Below are 21,410 nucleotides of genomic sequence, written 5' to 3'. Positions count from 1 at the left end.
GCTCGGTGAAAGCATGTTAAAACATTTCTTGTTCTTGACCTTATGAGCATACACTAACATATGTTGTAGCTGGCTGTGGATACACAGAAATTAGAATACCCATTTTTGTGCTCTGCCACTACAACTGGTAAAAGAAGATTTTTAAGTATCACCAGTCATTTGACCCTACATTAGACTAATCTGAATAAAAGTATTTCTTCATTGTAAGAGAGTTTGTGGACAATTTTAACCAAGCTAAGGCATTCCTGCTATTTAAAAAAAAAAAAAAAAGAAAAGAAAAAAACCCCCAAAACAACAGAAAAACCAACCCTAATGTATAAATTCAATAAAATGGTTTGAACTGTGATATTTGTAATGCTGTAAGGATGGGTATGTCCCAAAATAATATGGAACATTTTAAGTAAATCTATTAGAACTGCTTTTTATGAAATATGCTTTTCTCTAAGACAGCAACCAGTAGGCTCTGATTCTGGTTAGCTCTTCCTCCTTTCAGATCCATCTCTCTGTCTGGTCCAGGTGTTTTCCATATTGTTCTTTTCTTCTAGCGGTAAGAAAACCTGTTCCTCTTCAAGAAACTGAATTTGTTTCCATAAACACCTGAGAAAATACATTTCTTGGGCTGATTATAAGGCCAGAGCTTGAAGAGAAAATTATGTCTTTGCAAGATCCAGAAAGATGTGGACACCATTTAACAGTGTCAGCTTTAGGGAAGAAGACATCTGTCTGTGGTATCACATCTGGGTGCCTTGACCTGTGTGTGCGTGTGACTCAGGTCCAAGGCCCTGCTGTTGTTTTGTGTGAGTAAAGTTCTACATCACAAATTGCTCTCCTTACAAACAGTTTATCTATCCAAGAGAGCCCTAGGTCTCTTTATTTCTCTGTGGTTAGTCCTGTTGTTGAAACAGGATTCCTAGGAGCTCTGGAAATCACTTCTCTCCAAAATCTGTCCTATTTTTAGTGCTTAAGTTGGCCTTAACAGAGCACACGACTCAAACATTTTCTTCCCTTCTAATAAACAGTAAAGCTATTCATCATGGGCAATCCTAGATGCAGAGGTGATGGTGAAAGTAATGGTGTGTGCTTTTACATTTTATTTATGCAAATTAAAATGCATCAGTTATGTAATATTTTCTCTAGTATATATATTTTTATTGTGCTTCTCTCCTCGACTGTATTTTAACAGCAGTTTTAGTTTGTAGTTCCCTATCTGAAGTATCTGAAATATATAAATTGTTCTTTATATGAAAAAAACAATGTCCCAGATGTTAAGGTATTCAAAAAGCTGAGGAAAAGTGTTTTTCTAGCAAAATATCTATTCAGCAAGTTATTTCCCATAAGGGAAATATTAACATTGCTGTGAGTGAAGAAAGTTTGCAAGTCATTGTATTGTATGTAACATCATTAAACAACTCCAATGGGCACAGCCAACTAAATATTCAACCAAAAGGTGAGATGAAGGCCCACTCAGATGCCGGAAACACTGCAGAAATGCATGTGGGTGGACGAGGTCTTCTCCACATGCACACTAAGCCCACCATGTTTTGGATGTGTTTTCTCCAAATCTTTACTAAATCTTATAAGCAAATGCTTGTTTCTCTGCATCTTCACCCATTGCTTGAATAAGGCACAACATTCGTTCCCTTTGTAGATTTTCTGTAACTTAACGTAAAGCAATTTTGATACATGAAGAAATTTTCCTAATCCTTTCATCATATCCAGAAATCATTAGTCGAGTTTCTGAAATACTTTTGTCTTGCCTCATATTCTGGATTAAGTTCTGTAATAAAAGGGCAAAGTTAAAGGCTTTCCTTAAATCCACCAACATCAATTACTAGTGATGGGTTGTGACATTTCTGCTGAGTGTAGAAACTTCCATGAAGCTTATAAGAGATGTTTTGGTTTAGATTTATACTTCAGGATGAATTGAGTAACATGGAATATACACAGCAGCTAATTCGTGAAGACAGATGATGAGGACTAGATCTTTCAGGGTTTATTTCATAAAGATGTCTTACTGACCCATCAAAAATTTGGTGGCACAAGTAGAATCTGTAATGGCTTGATCATGTTTATCTAATTTTATTTCCATGCCCATAGCCTAATTTTGTTCCAGTAGCTCTGGAAATTTTTTTTTAATAGTACTAAGAAGACGACAAAATGATATGCCTGAGGCTAAGTTATAATTGAAACATGTTGCAGTAGTATTTTGGGAAGCTCTTAATGGATCATCTGTGAAATGTTTTGTTGTGGATTATTATTGTTTGGGGTTTTTTTTCCTCCCAGTACACGTTTTCCAGCTTTGAAATTCCCACTATATTTTCACTAGGACCTTAAGCCAAAAAGCAGTAAAGGAATTTGCACGCTAAACATGAAAAACTTTTTTCCTCATGCTCATAAACAAATGGTCAGTGACCTAGCTGAAGGGAAATACAGACCTTTGATAAGGTTACGATAATTTAATAAGGTCGTTAGGCCATTCCACTTTGTTCCGTGTGCTTCCATTGAGTCAGCCTGGTCATTCTCCAGCATTTTGTGGATGCCATGTTCTTACCTTTTCTTACATACGGTTTGCAACAGGGTTCTCTGTTTACGGTTACCAGTGACCGGGCTAACGCACCGAGATAGCTCAGCACTAGTGATGAGATAACTGGGATTATCAGCCTCCCGTCAGCACAGATCACTCACACCTAAGTACAGTCCGATAAGCCGCTGCTGGCGTTAGCCATCTACCTGGAGCAGATGGCACAGAAGCCCACCTGTACAGAACAGGAGGCACCCCATGTTCTCCTTAAAAATCTAAAAAAAAAGAAATTATCAAATTGAGAGTGACGTCTAATTTAAAAAAAGATAAAAAATAGAAGTAAGAGGAGCATATCTCTGCTGCTCATTGAATCTAAGCATTTTCTTGTGAGGCTGCAGAGAGGCCTTGGCTTGGTTCTCTACTATTATTTTAAGATGCCGCCTTCAGATCCTGACAATTCCATCTCGCGTGTGTTTGATCCGAGCGAGCGCAGTGCTTTCAGCTCTGGGAGCCGGCAGAGAGCACAGGAGCCTCCTGGTAAACCTGCCGCTCTCTGCTTTTGTGCTGAAAGCGCTCCCTGCCTCGACCGCAGGTTTGTACCCAAAGCAACAGACTGCCTTGGGAACAAAATTTGATTTGTTGTTGCGAATGATGCATTTTTCAAACAGGCTGCCAACAACCTACCCAGTGCGTTTAAAGTACAAGAAATAAAGCTAGTGTTTTCCATTCGGTGCCTGATTTGGATCTCTCTTACTTGGTGAGAAGGCGGATATTGAAATTGCTTCTTGTATCAGAAGAGCAGGATCTTTTATCTGAGATCCCATATGTGAGAACATCACAAAGGACATGGCCAGCAAAGCTGCTTCTTTAAACCATGTCTTCATCTTGTACAAATAAAGGATATTAAGATTTTTCTTTTTTTTTTCACTCGTTTTCCTTATGGCTCCATCTTGTATTGCAGCCTCGAAAGGAGCTTTGTCCCGACAAAGAGCTCCATGACAGACACTGGATTTGTCCCATGCAGAATCAGGGACTTAGGACTGGCTCTTCCTAAACGTTTGCACAGCACATGGTCCTGATTAGCATCTCCAAGTTCTGCTTTCATGCAAACAAGTAATAATAGTGGTGGAAGAATTTCCACGTTTTAAGCTGTATTACAATTAAAAAAAAAAAAAAAGGAGAGAGATCAAAACTGCCAAAATTCATATCCCTGTGGCAGGGTGTGAGACTTTCTGCATTTATAAAGTTGCAGGAAGAGTCATAAAATCTGAATATGCTTTTCAAGTGATGTGTGGTTATTTTATCAGAAGATTACTTGACGTTACTGCCTGCAGTAGTAGAGGGCTGGAGTCTATGAACCGAGCCGTGCCTTTCAATGTCATAGTTTTAAACTTGTCTGGAGAGGGGAAAGTTTCTATCTTCCAGTTTCCAGTGAGGCTGCCAAAGGTATGTGCCAGGCCAGGCTTTTAAGGTGATTTATTGTGTGACCTTGAATAAACTTTAATTTCTATAATTTTCTTTATCTGTAAAACAATGATAATATGCAAATACTGTCATTTTGCAGTGCAGTGAGAAAAGTAGTTATCCTTAAATGTCAAGCATATGTCAATGGCACAAAGTAAATTAACCATATTAGAGGTTATTTACCAGACCCACACACCAGATAGATGGGGGGAAAGCACTTATATCCTGAAGTGTTATTAAACCTTCTTGGCTTTGCTTCTGCTGGTATATGGGATTATTTTGAGAAAAAGAGGGATATTATGTTGTAGCCTGCATTATCTTTTGGTGAGTCTTACTTTTTTCTCTTCTATTAACTTTGAGATTTGAAATGCAACTTACTTGAGCAATTACATGGTGTCTCATATGAAATACTGAGACTGTTGCAACCTTCTGCAAACCAGACTGTCTTGCCAAGGCAGAGCCTTTGTATGTAATATTTCCCTTCCTCCCTTTTCCAGATCAACACTTGATTGAAAATCAAAGTTGATTGTATTGCTAGTTTGAAAGTGGCCATGTTCATCTGCATTAATTCTCATGTGTTGTGTTTGGTGGTTTTTTTTTAATGTAGGTTATTTTTCTTAATGCATGTCAAAGATTTCCTAACTCTTGCTATGCGGTGACTTTAAGAATTACATTTTAAAAGAGAATGTACTGAAGAGACTGTTTATGTCCTAAAATACCCTATGTAGATTATAGCATGATATTTTTGAAAAGCATTTTTTGTATTTCAAAACAAAAACACCAGAGAAGCCTGCTTTTGGCATGAAAATAAGTGACTTTTTTTTTCTTTGGCTTTGGTTTTGGCTTTGGTTTTGCTCTTCTAACCAGATAAGTATATCTGCTTTTATCTGGTTATACATGAACACAGTTTTCTACTTTAATTCACTCAATAATGTCAGAAGTATTGTTGGAATGAATCTTCGAAGTTGTGTCTGTGCAAATTTTGTTATGCAGCCTTTCTCCTGGGAATGCCACCTCAGATGTGGTCATCTCCAATTCTAACCTTCACCCAGTGATCCATTCTGCCGAGAAAACAGGCTACTCTTCTTACTTTCCTATTTTTGTGTGTGTATGTGTGTGTATGTTCTTCAGAAAGCCAAACTTGGGCCAGCTGGTAACAAAGTCATTACTCCAACAGAAGACAAGAACTCAAGTGTGCCATCCAACAATCTGGACAGGGTGAAGCTGACAGATTTCAACTTTCTCATGGTCCTTGGAAAGGGGAGCTTCGGGAAGGTAGGAATTCTTGATAACTATTCCACTCACATTCTTTTTTCCTTTTTTTTTTTTCTTGAGGAAGAATGAATGAATCATTCTCTAAGAAGCAAAATCCAGAGTCACAAGGATGTGCATTTTTGAGGGAGGATTTCTTAATATGGAATAGGGTGATTCCCTAAGGACTAGTAAGCTTCAGTCATGATTGGCAGTTTTCTTGGGAAAAATAAAAATAAAAAAAACCACTCAGACTGTTGGGCAGGGTGTAAGAAACAGTTGCTGACTTTTAGATCCTCACTTCTTGGCAGTTTCAAGGAAATTAAGTCTACTTTTCTGGCTTTACTACCTAGGTCACTCTGCCAGTTCTGGAAGTCACCAACATTGGTAAGGCTAAATATTGGGGAAAAAACAGGAATAGTGTATATATATATATGTATATTTGAAATCTGTTTGTCAAAAGAAAGGACTGCTATTTTTCTGTCTGCTTGAACAACCACTTATGTGATAAAGTGCCCTTTACTGAAGAAGTCCCCTGGGACTTAGCATTTTATCAGCCCTTCGGCAATGTGCCTGCGATTAACCAGCGGGTTTTGGCACAAGCATTGTCTGAAATGACTGGTACAGCTCATTTCAGTGGGTGAGTAACGATGATATTTGGGGAGTTTTGATCAAGTTAGTCTATACCAATAAAAGGGAAAACTGGATTGCCATCTATACAAATCTTGGGGCATATGAGTCACCTTCCCTCCTTGGCAGGTAGGAAGATTTTCACCCTGTTGTTCCTCTTTGTGCAGGTGATGCTGGCAGACAGGAAGGGGACAGAGGAGCTCTATGCAATCAAAATACTGAAAAAAGATGTGGTGATTCAGGATGATGATGTTGAATGTACAATGGTTGAAAAACGAGTCCTGGCATTGCAAGATAAACCACCATTCTTGACACAGCTTCACTCTTGTTTCCAAACAGTTGTACGTGAGCTCTGTCTTTCTTGCCACCCTAATGTTTTCCATACTATATGATCATGGGGTTTGTCAGTTCAATAACATTTATTATCCTCCAAACTATATATCATAGCTTCTGCACATAGAAAATCATGAAAAAGATATGCCACATGTAATTACACCTTGTATTTTAAATATAAAACCTAGGTTTAAAGATTTTTTTTCATGCCGCAATTCAAGCAGACCAGGGTGACGATTCATAAATTTAATAATGTGTGCTTTGCTTAAGCCCATATTCCCAAAGGTTCAGGATCTGAGGATAGTACTTGAAAAGTCTTAATGGCTGTTATTATTTTGTGAGGTGATTAGTCATGAATCAATGTTGATGGATTTAATTTAGTTTTCTGGCACCCCTGGCTCAGAGGAAAGCATTGGGGTTTTTTTTTCTTCCTTCCTTATAAATATGTGAAGCAGACATTTCCCCATCACATTGCAAAACATCTCCCAGAGACAGATTGCGGGATGGATCTGACGATCCAGCAGCACCATACTGCTCTGTTGGATGGCACTGCCTGGTCGACAGTTGGCATTCAGGGTGCTTTTGGGTTTCGGAGTGGGCAGGGATACACCCTGACTAGTGTCACTGGTGTGAACTGGCTCCAGATGTTCCAGGCTGGGTAGAGGACTTTATTGACAAGAAATCACGGCTCTTCTTGTCTCACCTTGTAGCCATCTTATGCCAATGGCCTTGAACTAGTGCCCCAGGGCTGGGTTGTCACTTAATGGGGTGATGACATCCATTCTTTTTTCACTTGACTATTCCATATCTTTTTACTATATCCTCTTATGTTGTTGATGGTTTTTAATCTCAAAACAAATGAACAAACAACAGGCAGTTAGCTTGAAGTAATAACATTGTAATTTTCCACAAACAAGCCACGTCATCCGGTCACCATTTCATACCATAATTGTCTGTGGTGTTAGAGGCATTTTCAAACTCTCTTTAATGTCTACAAATCTCTGAGCAGAAAATGGCCTGAATGCAACAGATTTTCAGGCATAATTAATCACAATAAACCGTGAATCTGGGAACTATTACACTTGGTAATTCTTGCTTTCTAAAATATTTTTCCTGCCTCTACTAATAACATGAAGATTGTTGTAATAAGATAAGAGAGGTCCTAGTGAGAAATAGACTTCTGTCTCCCTCTAATTCTTTATCTTTATATAACTTCATTAGTAGCCAAAAAGCTGTGTCATCAGTAAATGAAAAACTGCTGTGTTTAATCTTATCTTTCTTTTGAGCAACTACATTTTAAATGTAAAATCTTAAAAGTACAAATGTGCAGTGTTTTCTGTCTAAGGGGAATGGTGGGGGAAAAGTTGGGGGTTTTAGTATTTACAGTATAATTTTTTGTTTCATCAAGTACAAGAGCAATGGAGCTACATAAAGATCTAGATAAATCATTAACACCTTTGCCTAATTTATTTCATGTTTTCGAAAGTGTTGAGTAGTTTGCACTTGGTGCTATGAAATATTCTGGAGGATTAATATCAGCTAGAAAAATGAGAAATTGTATATGAAGGAGAAGAAAAGGCATAAACTGTGTGACTATAGGAAAAATTGATAATTTGGGGTTAGTGCAGGCTTCTATTGCCATAGATTTTACAATAAGACAATTCATACAAAAATCTAAATTTTATAAATCCGATCTGGTCAATTAAACATTTTCCCTATGGCTTATCTGTTGGACCCAGCTTAGGAAATCATAGTTTTTAAATGTATGTTAATGTTCTGAAATCTTAGTTACTGGATGCCTGGAGACTTTCAATCAATGCTGAAGGAAAGAGATTGAGCTACAGCATCTTAATAATGAGTCTCTTTCCCATGAGAGTATTGGATCACAATTTTTCTACAAATACTTCAGGATAATGATTCTGTCCAAAATATCTAAAGGAAAATCAGAGGAAGCCAAAAATATGTCTTCCATCATTGGGAGGAAGGCTGTTAATGCATCTTATATGTTGTCTGCATCATGTTATAACTGCAGATAGTAAGCTTGCCATAATGTTGTCCACCAGACTTTTTAATGTTAGGTGGTCAAAATCATCCACCCTAAATCAAAGATGTTTGTAGAGTGTAAGCAGTGTATTCTCACTGAAGTCACTTGGAAGAGCTCAGTTTTAGTCCTCTGAAAACGGGGACAGAGCTACTATTTTAAGTTGTATTGTATGAAGGTCACTGGGTAGGAAAATACTATTTAAGTGCACTCAAATATGTTATGGTCATGTTTGATTTGAGACACTTGGATATGGCCTTTCAAAGTCCTCACTGTGCAAGAAAAATCTCCCTCCAAAACACCTTATTGCCATCTTCCTCTAGCTGAAATGTGTGCCTATGAGAAGTTAATTTATTGTCACTTGTAAAAGTCCCAGATACTTTTGTAAACCCTACGGTTACTTTTCTTCTTGCCTCTTTTTAATAATAAAAAAATTATATTTTTAATACCTCCCATCTTCCAAAGGAACACTTATGAAGGCGGATTAGAAATGGCCTCAAAGCAATAACTTTCAACCGTCTTTATTAATTTTTTTTACATTTATTTTTAGAGAGATTTTTCAAGGGAACTATATGTGAATAATTATGGGAGCCATTGTAGACAAATAACATATACAAGCGCATCACTAAAATTGGCAAATTTAGAGAGATCTCATCAGTCATTTACTCTTGCAGGTTTTATACTTCCATTTCCTGACCTATCAATTTTGCCAGAATGTACAACCAGTCCTAATAATTGTAAAAGCTTTATAATAAGATATTAGTGACTTTTTTTGCTGATCAATGCATATCTAATATTTTCTATAATGTATTTATGTGTGTTTTTAATACTTTATCCTAGGACCGTCTGTATTTTGTTATGGAGTATGTGAATGGTGGTGATCTCATGTATCACATTCAGCAAGTAGGAAAATTTAAGGAGCCACAAGCAGTGTGAGTGTTCTTGTTTATATATTTAAATCATATCATCTTAATTTTACACTGTAAGAGGATTAGGTTTCTTCTTCTTCCCAGGTTCAATATGAAGTCTAGGCTGGCCTTTTTTGATTGTGTTTTTTAAGGCCCAAAAGCTGAAGTTAATGTTAAAAATGTTGTTTGCACACATAGAGCAAAGGTAGCTATGCCTTTTTATTCCAAAACACAGCACGAACAAAGGCATGCAATGCCTGCTTTATAAGTGACAAGAATTTAAATAAGGCAACAGGAAATTAAAGATGTTACTTGGTATTCTGGTGTTGTTTTTAAAAGCAAATACAAAAAAAAGGCGAGTAGAACATTTCAGTCTGAATTAATGTTGAAAGGCAATACAAATAGACTCAGCATTGCAATATAAATTATAGTTTATACAAGATAATTCAATGTATAGCTTATAAGAATTTCTGTGATCCTACTTTTTTATAGAAGTTTCATTTGTGAGGAGTTAATGATTAGAATTTGTTTATATACATGATCCCTTTTAGGTAATTGTACATCTGGCATATCGGTGAGCAACTGATAATGATCTGTAGCATATTCAAATGTGAATAGATCCATCAGTACCATTTTAGTCATGCTTATAACATCTCATCATCATTTATTAGTGATTCATAACTCATTTACCCACAAAACTTTAAAATCAAGTGTGACCAACTGTTATAAGATTTCAGCTAAAATAATTTCTCGTTTCGTTTAAGTAATCAGGGCTTGTTTAAATGAGAGGCCTTCTAAATATAAGTATTTGAGATATAGAACAAAATTTCAACATCTCGCTGAATAAAAACTAGATGGTGTCAGATCATCCTTGACTCCCAGCTAATGTAACTTGCCAACACCCGTTGCAAACTATGGTGTTTTATGACAGCTTATGCCTGTGGAGCGTCTTCAGACACACGCATTCACAAACACCTCTGATCAAGCGTTTCAGAGCTGAGCTGAGCTTTCCTTTCCCTTATGCTAGCCTAAAAATTAATCTCATCTTTAAATAATCCTCTTGCATATAATTTGCACAGTTCCACAGCAACTGGCTTCAAACATCCATCAATATTATATATCTTTTAACTACATTCAGCAATTATGGTTTATATGGTAATCATTTTAATTAGCTTTATGTAATTAATCTTTTAACAGCCTGTATAAAGGAATACTATTTCTGCAAATTATTTCATGCCATATGAATTGCAATGTAAATTGAGCTGCATCCTAAATTCAGCATTGATATGTGATTAGAGATAATGACCTTTGCAGGCAGAGTTAGATCAGTGCAGTAAAATGCTGTGCTCCAGCGGCACCATTTTGGGGGAGTCTAGGGAGACATTTTCATTTTAAAAAAAAAAAATCTGCATTATTTTACCATCAAATACTCAAAATGTGTCTGTTAAAGTCACATTGAAGTAAGGTGTCTTTTATGTCATCTGCCTGTAATATATATTTTATACTTTAATATGTACACACACACTATGTATTATATACTTTATATGCTATTATACTATCATTCTTTACCATGATGCATTTCCAAAATACTTTTTCAGAAGGAAATCACGAGACAATGAGAAATCTGTTGGGTTTTTTTCATGCAGGTTCTATGCAGCTGAGATCTCAGTTGGGTTATTCTTTCTCCATAACAGAGGGATTATTTATAGGTGAGTATAATCTGATTTAAGTAAATTCTGAACTATTTTTAAATTCCCAAAAGGATCAGTTTCTTTAATATTTCAGTGCTTTTTAAAAACATTTTATAAAAAACGATCACTGTAGCGTTCTTTATGTTGTGTTGGTGCCGGTGCGCTGGAAAGCAAAGCTACTGCTTTACCTGAGCTTTTCTGACATCTGTGCTCTGCCCAACTCAAATGAAACCTCTTGAAAATGTAAAACATTATCTTGTGCCTTCCTGTGTGATGTTTAATAGTTTTACATGTTCAGAAGTCTCAGTGTGAGTGTGCTCATGGTCATATACAGCTCTCTCTTCATTAATTGTCCAGTTTGGGGGCTTATGGTCATTTTTTCTGTACGTGCAGTGAGGTGCCCAGCTCTGTCCAGACTGCAGACTGGTGTGCATGTGGACCCCGTCCCAAAAAGCTACACATAGTCCTCACTTAGGCTTCCAAGTAGATGAGTTGGCCCTACTTGATCCGAAACATTAACATTAAATTACTGTGATTCTTCATAGAGATCTGAAATTAGATAATGTGATGTTGGATTCAGAAGGACACATTAAAATTGCTGATTTTGGAATGTGCAAAGAACATATGTTAGATGGAGTAACAACCAGGACCTTCTGTGGCACTCCAGACTACATTGCACCAGAGGTAAATACTTACCGTTTCAAGAACCTTTTAGTCTCTGAAATGAAAATTGGCACTACACACATCTCACACCACCAAGTTTTGATAGCTGTAACTGGATGCTCTGTGGATGGTACCATTTATACTTCTGCAGGTACGTTGAACAACTTTGTGAATTAATACAATATTATCAATAAGACTTCACTATTTAAAAAAATATCTAGTTGATTGAAACCCTAACTTTTTATGACATCAGTGCTTCAGATTTCTACTAGCAAAAGACTAAAAAAGCTGGATCACTACCTTGTGATTTTAAATTTGTGTCCTGGAAATGTTATTTACACTAAACTTTGTCCTTCAGTTTGTGAAGTGATAGAGAGTTCATGGGCATTGTTGATGAGGTCAGCAAACATTTTATTGGGAGCAAACATAGCTTCTTTAATGTATTTCTCCATAAGTTCACACAGCTGGCAAAATACTCATATATTTAAAGGATTACTTGGCATTTTCAGGAAATCACAAACCACTCAGTGATTTTTGGGAAGGGACTCATGAGGTCTTGAAGCTTTTTGCTGACCTCTGTGTAAAACTACTGTAGTCTTTTCCAGACCGTGTCTTACAAATGGTACACAAGTGTCATGAATTACTGCTCTTGATCTCAGGAAGGCTCCGGTCATCGAAAGTCTGAACAAAGCTATAAGGTCAGGGCTTAAATGGAGTTGACATAATAAAACCATAATTTGCCCTGAGTTTTCTGTAACTTGGCCATACCTGTGCTGCATTCAAGCCACTGAAAAAATCACATTCAATCATGAACCTAAGTGCAGTGGGTCTAAAATGAAAATTTGATCATGAGAAGCACAGTTCTACTTTAAAGCATTGTGATAAATACAAGCTTAGAGTTATGATTTTTAGTCTGGATATGATTTGTATTTCAATAGTTTAGGTATAAAACATTAAAAACAAGCACATGTGGTAATTTGGAAATGATTCAAATATATGAATATTAAAATCTGGTATTTGTGCATACTGAGCTTTCAAGAGTCTTGATTTGTTTGGCTGCAAATTCAATGCAAGAGGCTGTATCCTGATCCAAGATACACAGTGTTTACTGAGTGCTGGGCAAGAGGCAGCTCTGGCTGGAACATTTCTGGCTGTAATTGAATGTTTGTTGGAATATTGGAGATTTATACATGGACAAGTAAATTAGTGTCTAAGGTGAATTTTGTCATCTCTGTGAAACTGGAATGAAAAATAGTTTGTTTTTTTCCAGTTGCTAATTCATGCTTTTCAGAGTGAAATATTGTGTATTATAAAACCTTGTTTTTTCACAAATTGCTGTTGCTTGCAGCAGGATATCAGAACAACCAGAGCAGTATTTCATTTTCTCCTGTCAAAACATAAATGAAGCCAGTATTACAAATTAAGAAGTGTCCTTTCTGTGGCAATGGCCTTGTGCCAGTTAATACCAAAGACCATGTTGTCAGTGCCAAAATGCTCAATATGGGTCATTCCAAAGTGATTTATTTTACTTTATTTGGAAATTTCATATAAAGAAATAAACCTCTTACTAAAACATTCAGTAACTGGGAGGAAAGTAGTCTTTCTATTATCTTACAAACAGATACTTCTTTTTCTTAAGTTGGCTGATTTTCTTTCATTTCTGAAGACTTCATGTGACTGACAAATTACTAACTAGGTCTGTGGTAAACTTCAAAGTAAGGTTCATGTTTTGCTTACAGGAGCATTCCAGCATGTTGCCATGGGCTAAAATGTATAAATTTATAATAGATTATAATGAGGATGCATTTGCACAGTACCATTCCCGGCTGGGTGGAGATAAATGAGCTAAATCTAAATAAACTGTTGAAGGTATCTAGAGTAGAGTAGTCCTGTGAGTTTGTTGCACTCAAACATAGAGAATTAGCTCTTTTCATCACTATTTGGGAAATAATGTTGTGACTATAGTGGGGTCTGAAGGAGCCCACGCTACCTCTACATGAACTACCCACAGACATAGCTTGGAGATAACACGGCTCAAAGGACCATACAGGGACATCTCAGCTGGCTTCAGCTGCGCAATCTCCAGACAGAAAAGCAGGGGAATATGGTGCTGCATTCAGCAAAGTGCACTTGCACACTTTGGCGTACTGTAAAATAAAGCTTTCTTTTTTTAAGGATTAGGAAAGTTAGCATTTGTTATTACTTAGGTGTATAACATGCTGGAATTAATATTCATTTTCTTATCCTATGCAATTTGAGAAATGTGCAGAGGTTAAACTGGTAGATCCAGGTCTGACCACTTCTGTCAGGCAGAAAGTGGTTATCTAGTAAAGAATATTTATTGATGTGCTAAACTTAAATATTTATGGTCAGAGTGGTAAAATAGCTGTGAAATCAATGAATACTTTGTATTTCCTTGACCAGTCAAGAGAGACAGAAGGAGATGGATGTCAAGAGGATTAGCAGGAAGGGATTCTGCCAGCACAGCCCGCTGCCTGTGGTGCAGCACTGAACCCCACCATCAGCAACCCTGCAGCAGCTAGAGCACTGATTTTGAATCTCAGAAGAATTTAAATTAGAAACTCCATTTCCCTTCTCCTCTATCTAATAGCCTCAAAACCTGAAGTTCTAACCTTGCATTTGCCGGGATTATGGGAGGCTAATAGGTATTACAAAGGTTTGGAAAGTGTATATTTGACTGTTTCTTGTGCTAGTAATATTTATTTCTTTTAATAACTGAGTTTTAACTTTTCCAGTAGACATAAGATATGTTTACAAAAGACTTTCTCTGTTGCCTCTGGGATATAATCTTTTCATCCCAACTGGCTACCAGCTGCAAGCTGCAATGATCTAAACATTCCTACAAATTGCTGGTATTAATCTCTGTGTCCTGCTCTTAACTGCGCCTTCCTTGGAGGCAAAAAGAAAAAAAAAAGAAAAAAGCAATCAACATTCCTCTGCCAATTTGGCTTGATGAGAGAAATTTCTCGTGTGCTCTTCCTGAGCTCCCAAATCCACAGAACCTGAAAAGGCAGAGCTCTGAAAATACAGTGGTAGATAGGTAAAATGGGATATTTGAAATGCAAAAGGAAATGGGAAAAGCAGTCATTTAAATTAATGATGGAGAAGGAGGGGAAGGGAAGGGTCCTATCAACTTTCTGTTCCTCCCTGGCCAGTAGAAAGCAGAGATCACAGCTGGAGGAGGGTACAGGTCTTCATTTCTAGGCACATGAACTCCCTCACTGCTCTGCACACTGCAGTGAGACAGGAGGTCATGTTAATATACCCCTATTTGTTCTAAAAGATACCAAGATTTGTACGTGCAGATAGACTTATTTTGGCAGCTGCTGCAAGGCAGCCAGTGATGGCTTTGAGTGTAGCAGCTGGTAGGTAATACATGATGATTTCTGGATGAGGAGGAGGGAACTACTGAAAATACAACATTTAGAACTTGCTGACTTTGTACCAATGCGTGTTTGACTGTATATTGAAAACTCATCTGCTTCCTCCCACATGTAATTCCTTCCTTGAAGTGAGCGTTCTTTCCTCTCGTTTACATCTTCCAATTAATGCTTTGCATAACTCCCAATATTATGAATATAACCACCGGTTTCCGTGCAAGACACGCAGGTTGGTGAATGAACATTGCAGATTGCTTTTCTGTGTTTCACACGTATCATATCCTTACCAGGATTAAGCTGGTGATTCAAACTGGGTGTATTTAATTAGGATTAAAGAAAAAAAACTTCTGGTGTACAGCAGCAGACATTGACAGTACCTTTTCCTACATTGCAATAGGTTCAATGAAAAAAGTGTTCTCGTTGCATTTACAGTGAGACTTTTCTGCAGTGGGACCTTCTCAGTCCCAGTGGAACTTGATGTCTGTATTTATTTCCCAAATCCCACTCTTTGATCAAGCGACTGGTTCAGGGAAGGGAGGTGTGTGCCAGCTCAGCGAGAGCACTCGTCTGTTTGTCAGATGCTTCTGCTGATGTTGACATGTGGCATCAAATAGGACAAACATTTTTGTGACTCTGACCATATGTTAGGTTAAATGTGGGAGCTTTTTTCATGTTAATTCTGTCTCGATGATTCTGCTTGATATTCTCTCATAAAGGCAGATTTAATTGGGGCAGATTACATTTGCTGATGAGAATGCTATTTAGAGAACAACCCAATCTTGACTCACCTCTTGCTGGATAAACAAATAGCGTCATTAAGTCCATGCTTCTTTTCATGCTTTCATTTTATGACATTGCATTGCCTTACTTAAAAGATTTCCTCTCCTCAATAATCCCATCAAACTCTTTCACAATAGGAATAGAAGTACACTGTGGCCTCCTGCACAGACCTGACTGCCAGGTTGAGAACCATGGCAGTGTAGCAGTATTTGCTTTCTCACTGCTATGGATCCATCTTTTTCTCATTTGCTAATTGAAATAAATTGAAATTTGGTACCTACCAAAACCACTTACCTGAAGCACACTTATTGTACAAAATGTTCTGCCCTTATAAATTAGTGACCTTCTGAAAAATATCCCTCTTTTTTTGCATAAAATACTCTTTTCCATAAGGCAAGGAGAGATTGTCAGAGAAGGGTTGAGGATGAAATGTTTTATCAATTTCTGTGTGTAAAGACCAGTATTTTTTCTGGATAAAATTTTGAAAGTATTTGGTCTTTCAAGAAGCAATATTGCTTCCAGTGGACCTCTGGAAACTTACTGGTGATAGAAATTAAAGGGAGAGTAACCAAGTATGTCAACCACTATAATATGAAATGAATGTCCCAAATATATATTTTAAAGCCCATATTACTGCTAAAAGACAACTAATAAAGATTGCCTTTACATAGGGCCTTCCACCTGAGAATCTTGTTATTACCTCTGGTTGTGTAATATATTTCAAAGTGCAATTGATTTTGAAATCCTTTGCTTAGAAACATTGCAGTAATTTTTAATTCATGTGCTGCTGGTATCCCACGGAAGAACATATATTCTCACAGAGACTATAATTTTATTTAGTAGCCAGGCAGTCCAGCTTTATTGAACTGGTGACTCACTATTTTCCTGAGAAACTACAGAACTTGCCAGTTCGACTTCTCTTTCAGACAACGAAAAAATCTAGGATATATGATGTGTACTTGTCTTAGCGATTTGTTTCACACAGAGTAAAAAAGCATGCAAACAGGAAAATAAAGGCAGGCCCATCTGGAGTAATGATTGCCTCGGTTCTCTGCTTATTCTAGTTGCAGCGGTGGCATTGGGGTTGGAGGCTCGGATACTGCCTTCCCTGATGTGGATGGGCAGTGGCTGGGACGTCCTGCATCCCTTCACGACTCATAATATCCCTGCACAGTTGTTTAGAAAGAGATCTGAGAGAAGTCTACACCTTAAAACTCTATAGCATGCCCAAATGCATCCCTTAAATAAATTAACACTGATTTCTGAAGAGGCCTCAATTAAAGAAAATGACGCACGAGGGGACCTGCGTGCTGTTGGCACTTTCAGCCTTTCGTTGTGTCAGAACTCAATTTGTGCTTCTATGTGAGTCAGATGTGAACCCAGAGGATGCAAAATACTTGACATTTCCATTAGGCTGAACAGCAGAAACCCCTTTCTTTTTGGTGTAGCTGGTATCTAGCTTCATACTAAGAGTATCTTATTCGTGCAACTTGGGAAAATGTAACTGAGCTTTTCAGGGGTTTGCTCTTGTCTTAAATTTTGATTCCTTTTACAGCAGAACAAAAATATAAATATTGAAAAGAAAAGAAAGGCTTAATTATTGATAATCTGTAAGTTAAGTGAGTGTCATGATTTCAAGCTGTGACACAAATGGATGAATAACATTTTTGCCTTGCCTCCAACATTGTGCTGCTGTACTTCCTCCTTTGCCTTCAAATGCACATCCCAAGGTCTCCAAAGAGCCACATTTCCCAAGATATTGGAGTACCAAAAGTCGTGGGTGGGTTTAGACTAACATTTGCAAAACAGTCCAACTCCCACTGAAACGAATGAGTAGCTAGAGTGAGGATTACAGGATTGGCTTTCTGGGCTTTTTCAAGGAAATATGTTCATCTCTGCATGTCGCTATTTATCTAATACGTCACAAGTGTGTTAGTTAACAGAGGGTTTTTTTCTTTGGGTTTTCTGTGATTATACAGATTATTGCTTACCAGCCCTATGGGAAGTCTGTGGATTGGTGGGCGTACGGAGTGCTGCTCTATGAGATGTTAGCTGGCCAGGTAAGAGTTACACTCCTGTGCTCACTGTGACCTCCTCCTGCCTCTCCAAAGCTGCTCTGTTTCAAGGCTCCCTGAAGGGTTAGACCATTAGAGGACAAGACTGGGGCTTTTCATGCTGATATTATCTCCTTGTACTCTTGACTGACTCAACTGAGAATGTATTTAGGCTTTAAGCTCTTTATATTGGACCCACATAATCAAGCACTGCCTTTGAATACAGCTTCTTTGTACTGTAATAATGTTATAAATAGCCGTCTTCAAAATTGAATGGGAGACACTTGAGCAGGAAAATGCATGCCAAATGGAAGAAATATCATGTAGTAGTTTGAAACCACAGGGAAACATAATAAGAGTGTGTATATGCTCCGCATTGCGGTTAAGTCACAAGAATACAGTTTTTGTATTGTATGTCCTAGGGGTAAAGTATGGGTCTCGCCACTTGAAATACTCTCAGTTACAGACCCCTTATTCTGCACAGTTAATGAAACACTGCTCTCTGAGTCACTCAAGTAAAAAAGCAACACTGTACTGCAGTAAATGGCAGATAACTACCAACTTTAAGGAATTCTATTAGTCTTGAGTTGGAAAAAATTTCTGCAATTGGCTTTCAATGAGTATTAGCTAAAGGTATACATTTCCTAAGCTTAAAACATACATTTTTAACAAATGCCTTTAATAGTTTCTCTACTAAATTCCAGTTGACATTTTAAAAGTTTTTGAAGTGTAGCAATTGCAGTTGTTAACATTTACAGTCTGCATTGCAAATATTGGGCATCTGAATGCTTTTGAGAAAATGAGATTTACCATTAGCTGAGTCTTACACAGTGCCCGTATCCTGGGGACTCACCCACGGGCACTTTCCTCATCACCTATATTTAAAAATAAAATGCAGCCTTTTCTTGTCATAGTCTCCCCATCACAGAAACAGAGTCTACAGCCATGTGTCTTATAAAACAAACTGGAGTTTAACTGGAATTGAGTGTTGTGGTTTAACCCCAGCTGGTAAGTTAGCACCATGCAGCCGCTCACTCACTACCCCCCACCCAGTGGGATGGGGGAGAGAATTGGAAAAAAAAGAGTAAAACTCGTGGGTTGAGGTAAGAACAGTTTAATAGGACAGAAAGGAAGAAAATAATAATGATAATAACATGACAATAATAATAATAAAAGAATGAGAATATACAAAACAAATGATGTACAATGCAATTGCTCACCACTCACTGACCAATGCCCTGTTAGTTCCCGAGCAGCGATTCCCACCCCCCCGGCCAACTCCCCCCAGTTTATATACTGGGCACGACGTCCCATGGTATGGAATATCCCTTTGGCCAGTTGGGGTCAGCTCTCCTGGCTGTGTCCCCTCCCAACTCCTGGTGCCCCTTCAGCCTTCTTGCTGGCTGGGCATGAGAAGCTGAAAAATCCTTGATTTAGTCTAAACACTACTTAGCCACAACTGAAAACATCAGCGTGTTATCAACGTTCTTCTCATACTGAACCCAAAACATAACACTATACCAGCTACTAGGAAGAAAATTACCTCTAACCCAGCTGAAACCAGGACAGTGAGGAATGCATATACCTTAGCACGAGGTAGTTGAAAGTTACAGTCTTCAAACTTCACCCTTTAAAGTATTTTGGCTGTCTGGTGCACAGTAGCCTTAAAAACTGATTAAAGATGATCACGAAGATAATCCTGCACACATTTCGTTAACCTGGCTGCCATGCTGAGAGCAGAAATGAACTTTTCCCCTCCATTTCCACCTGAGACTGATTAACACTAAACTTCTGGGTCTGAAGAAACCCAAGCTGCAGATGACTGAGAGTTTGTTGTGTATTCCTGGGCAAGGACCACTGCTGTATACTGACCTCTCCGGGCATCTATAATTGACTGGAGGCAGGTTGCTGAGCTGGCTGCATCTTTGCCCTGACCCAGTGTGGCCATAGTATTGTCGTGTCATTTCATTAAAAAGTGGAGAATTTTAAAAAAAAAACAACCAAACCAATAAGTAACTTAACTGTGATTTATTTTCAACAGCCTCCATTTGATGGAGAAGATGAAGATGAACTTTTCCAGTCCATAATGGAGCATAACGTTTCCTATCCAAAATCACTATCCAAAGAAGCTGTCTCCATCTGCAAGGGGGTGAGATAGATGCTTCTTTATCATTAAGTTCCTTTTTGGCAATCCTTGTGAATAACTAAATTTGTCTGGTTTTGATATGGCACCGTCGTATTTTTAAGTGCAGCTTCTGTCAGGCAGTGCTAAGCTATATTGTCATGAAGTGCTCATCGCTTGGTGTCACTGATAAGTATTCAGCTCTTCCCGCAGTGCCTGCTTGTTTTATGGTAAGAACAAATGTCAGAATCAGTAGCTGCCAAACCCAAAGCAGAATTTATAAACAGGACGATGGTGTGAAATGTCTCCACCCACCTTGCCTCTCAACCCTTGGCAGCACAACCCCAATTTTGCAGGGTGAGGAGATTTCTCAGCTTGGATGGATACCTGATACTCCAGCGAGTCCTCAGCCCAGCATGCCTGATGACAGCAGCAGAGCAAAATTGTTAATAAGAATCATTTTTAAATGTAGGTAAAGATGAGCATATGTGAAAATCTTTAGTGTAAGTGCAAGGGAACCGTGAAGAAATCCTGACCCAGTAGTAACCTGTGTGGCCTAAAATTTGTCTTAGAATCTAAGTTACTTTAAATTGGGGGGTTTTTTTGAGGAAGAGAATAGATTTGACTTCAGGGGATTAGCTCAGGAAAAAAAGAATTCATTTGGGTTTCCTTTGCCTCCACGTGATTCCCTAGAGTACTCAGTCTGCAGCTTTTCCAAACCACTATCTATAAGTCATTATTTGATGTCTTTCTTACACTGATAAAATATCACTGCACTTAGTGTCAGTTAATTTGGTATTTACTTTCTTCCTTTCCTTTGCAACCATTTATGAAGTATTGTACATGAGCTGGATATTAATCCCTTAAGGAAAAATCATCAAGGAAAAGAAAAGCTGTTTAGAACCACAAGGTAAAAGGAAAGACCACTTTAATTTTGGAGCCTATCCCGGTGTAGACATGCTGGCCAACAAAAACTAAACATGATATATTTTTGTAAAGTACATGCAGATTGATGCCTTGTCGTGAAAATCATATATTCAAACAGCACAGTTTGAACTTGATTAAATTACCCTGTTTTCAGGCGTCCTGCTTGCTGCTCTTCTGCTAGATGCTTATGCAAAGGGAGGTCGGAAAGCTAAAATTGCATTGCACCACAAGGTTTAAGGTCAAGTCTCTGTGATACCAACATGTTCATTGTTTGTATTAAACTAACAAATTAATCCCAAATTTCAGTAAGCATTATGCCTGAGCTAAGAAGTCAATGTGAGAAAGCTTCTGAACCTTGTAGTCAGCAGTAGCTCAGCAGTCCTGGGTCTGTGCACCATCGGGCAAGACGAACGTGCCCGCTGTGCTCTTGAAATTGAATTGTGTGCTTGACATCTATGCCACTGATTCAGAGTTTGTTGGGTTTGGTAAATGCAGTAACTTCGGAAAGAATTAACACTACTAGAATCATTATTCACATTTTCTTATATCACCTACTGTTAAAGCAAGGGGTTTAGAAAAGGTAACAAAAATGGGAAAGTTGTTGTTAAGCTTGAAGAAGGATGT

The 21,410-nt window shown here is 37.9% G+C and overlaps 1 protein-coding gene across 3 annotated transcripts in view; it reads left to right on the top strand.

Annotated features, from left to right (window-relative positions):
- Positions 1-21,410, top strand: part of PRKCA (protein kinase C alpha) — a 163,314-nt gene that overhangs the window by 130,085 nt on the left and 11,819 nt on the right. For all 3 annotated transcript variants that reach the window (XM_069799344.1, XM_069799343.1, XM_069799342.1), the window contains 7 exons: positions 5,117-5,260; positions 6,034-6,207; positions 9,081-9,172; positions 10,795-10,857; positions 11,385-11,523; positions 17,663-17,743; positions 19,779-19,886. In XM_069799344.1, coding sequence (XP_069655445.1) covers positions 5,117-5,260; positions 6,034-6,207; positions 9,081-9,172; positions 10,795-10,857; positions 11,385-11,523; positions 17,663-17,743; positions 19,779-19,886 — 801 coding nt within the window. The remainder of the gene's footprint in view (positions 1-5,116; positions 5,261-6,033; positions 6,208-9,080; positions 9,173-10,794; positions 10,858-11,384; positions 11,524-17,662; positions 17,744-19,778; positions 19,887-21,410) is intronic.

The sequence above is a fragment of the Haliaeetus albicilla genome, chromosome 12, assembly GCF_947461875.1.
Source record: "Haliaeetus albicilla chromosome 12, bHalAlb1.1, whole genome shotgun sequence".
Taxonomy (NCBI): domain Eukaryota; kingdom Metazoa; phylum Chordata; class Aves; order Accipitriformes; family Accipitridae; genus Haliaeetus; species Haliaeetus albicilla.
The sequence above is the reverse complement of the archived record's forward strand: the minus strand, read 5'-3'. Positions and strand labels throughout refer to the sequence as shown.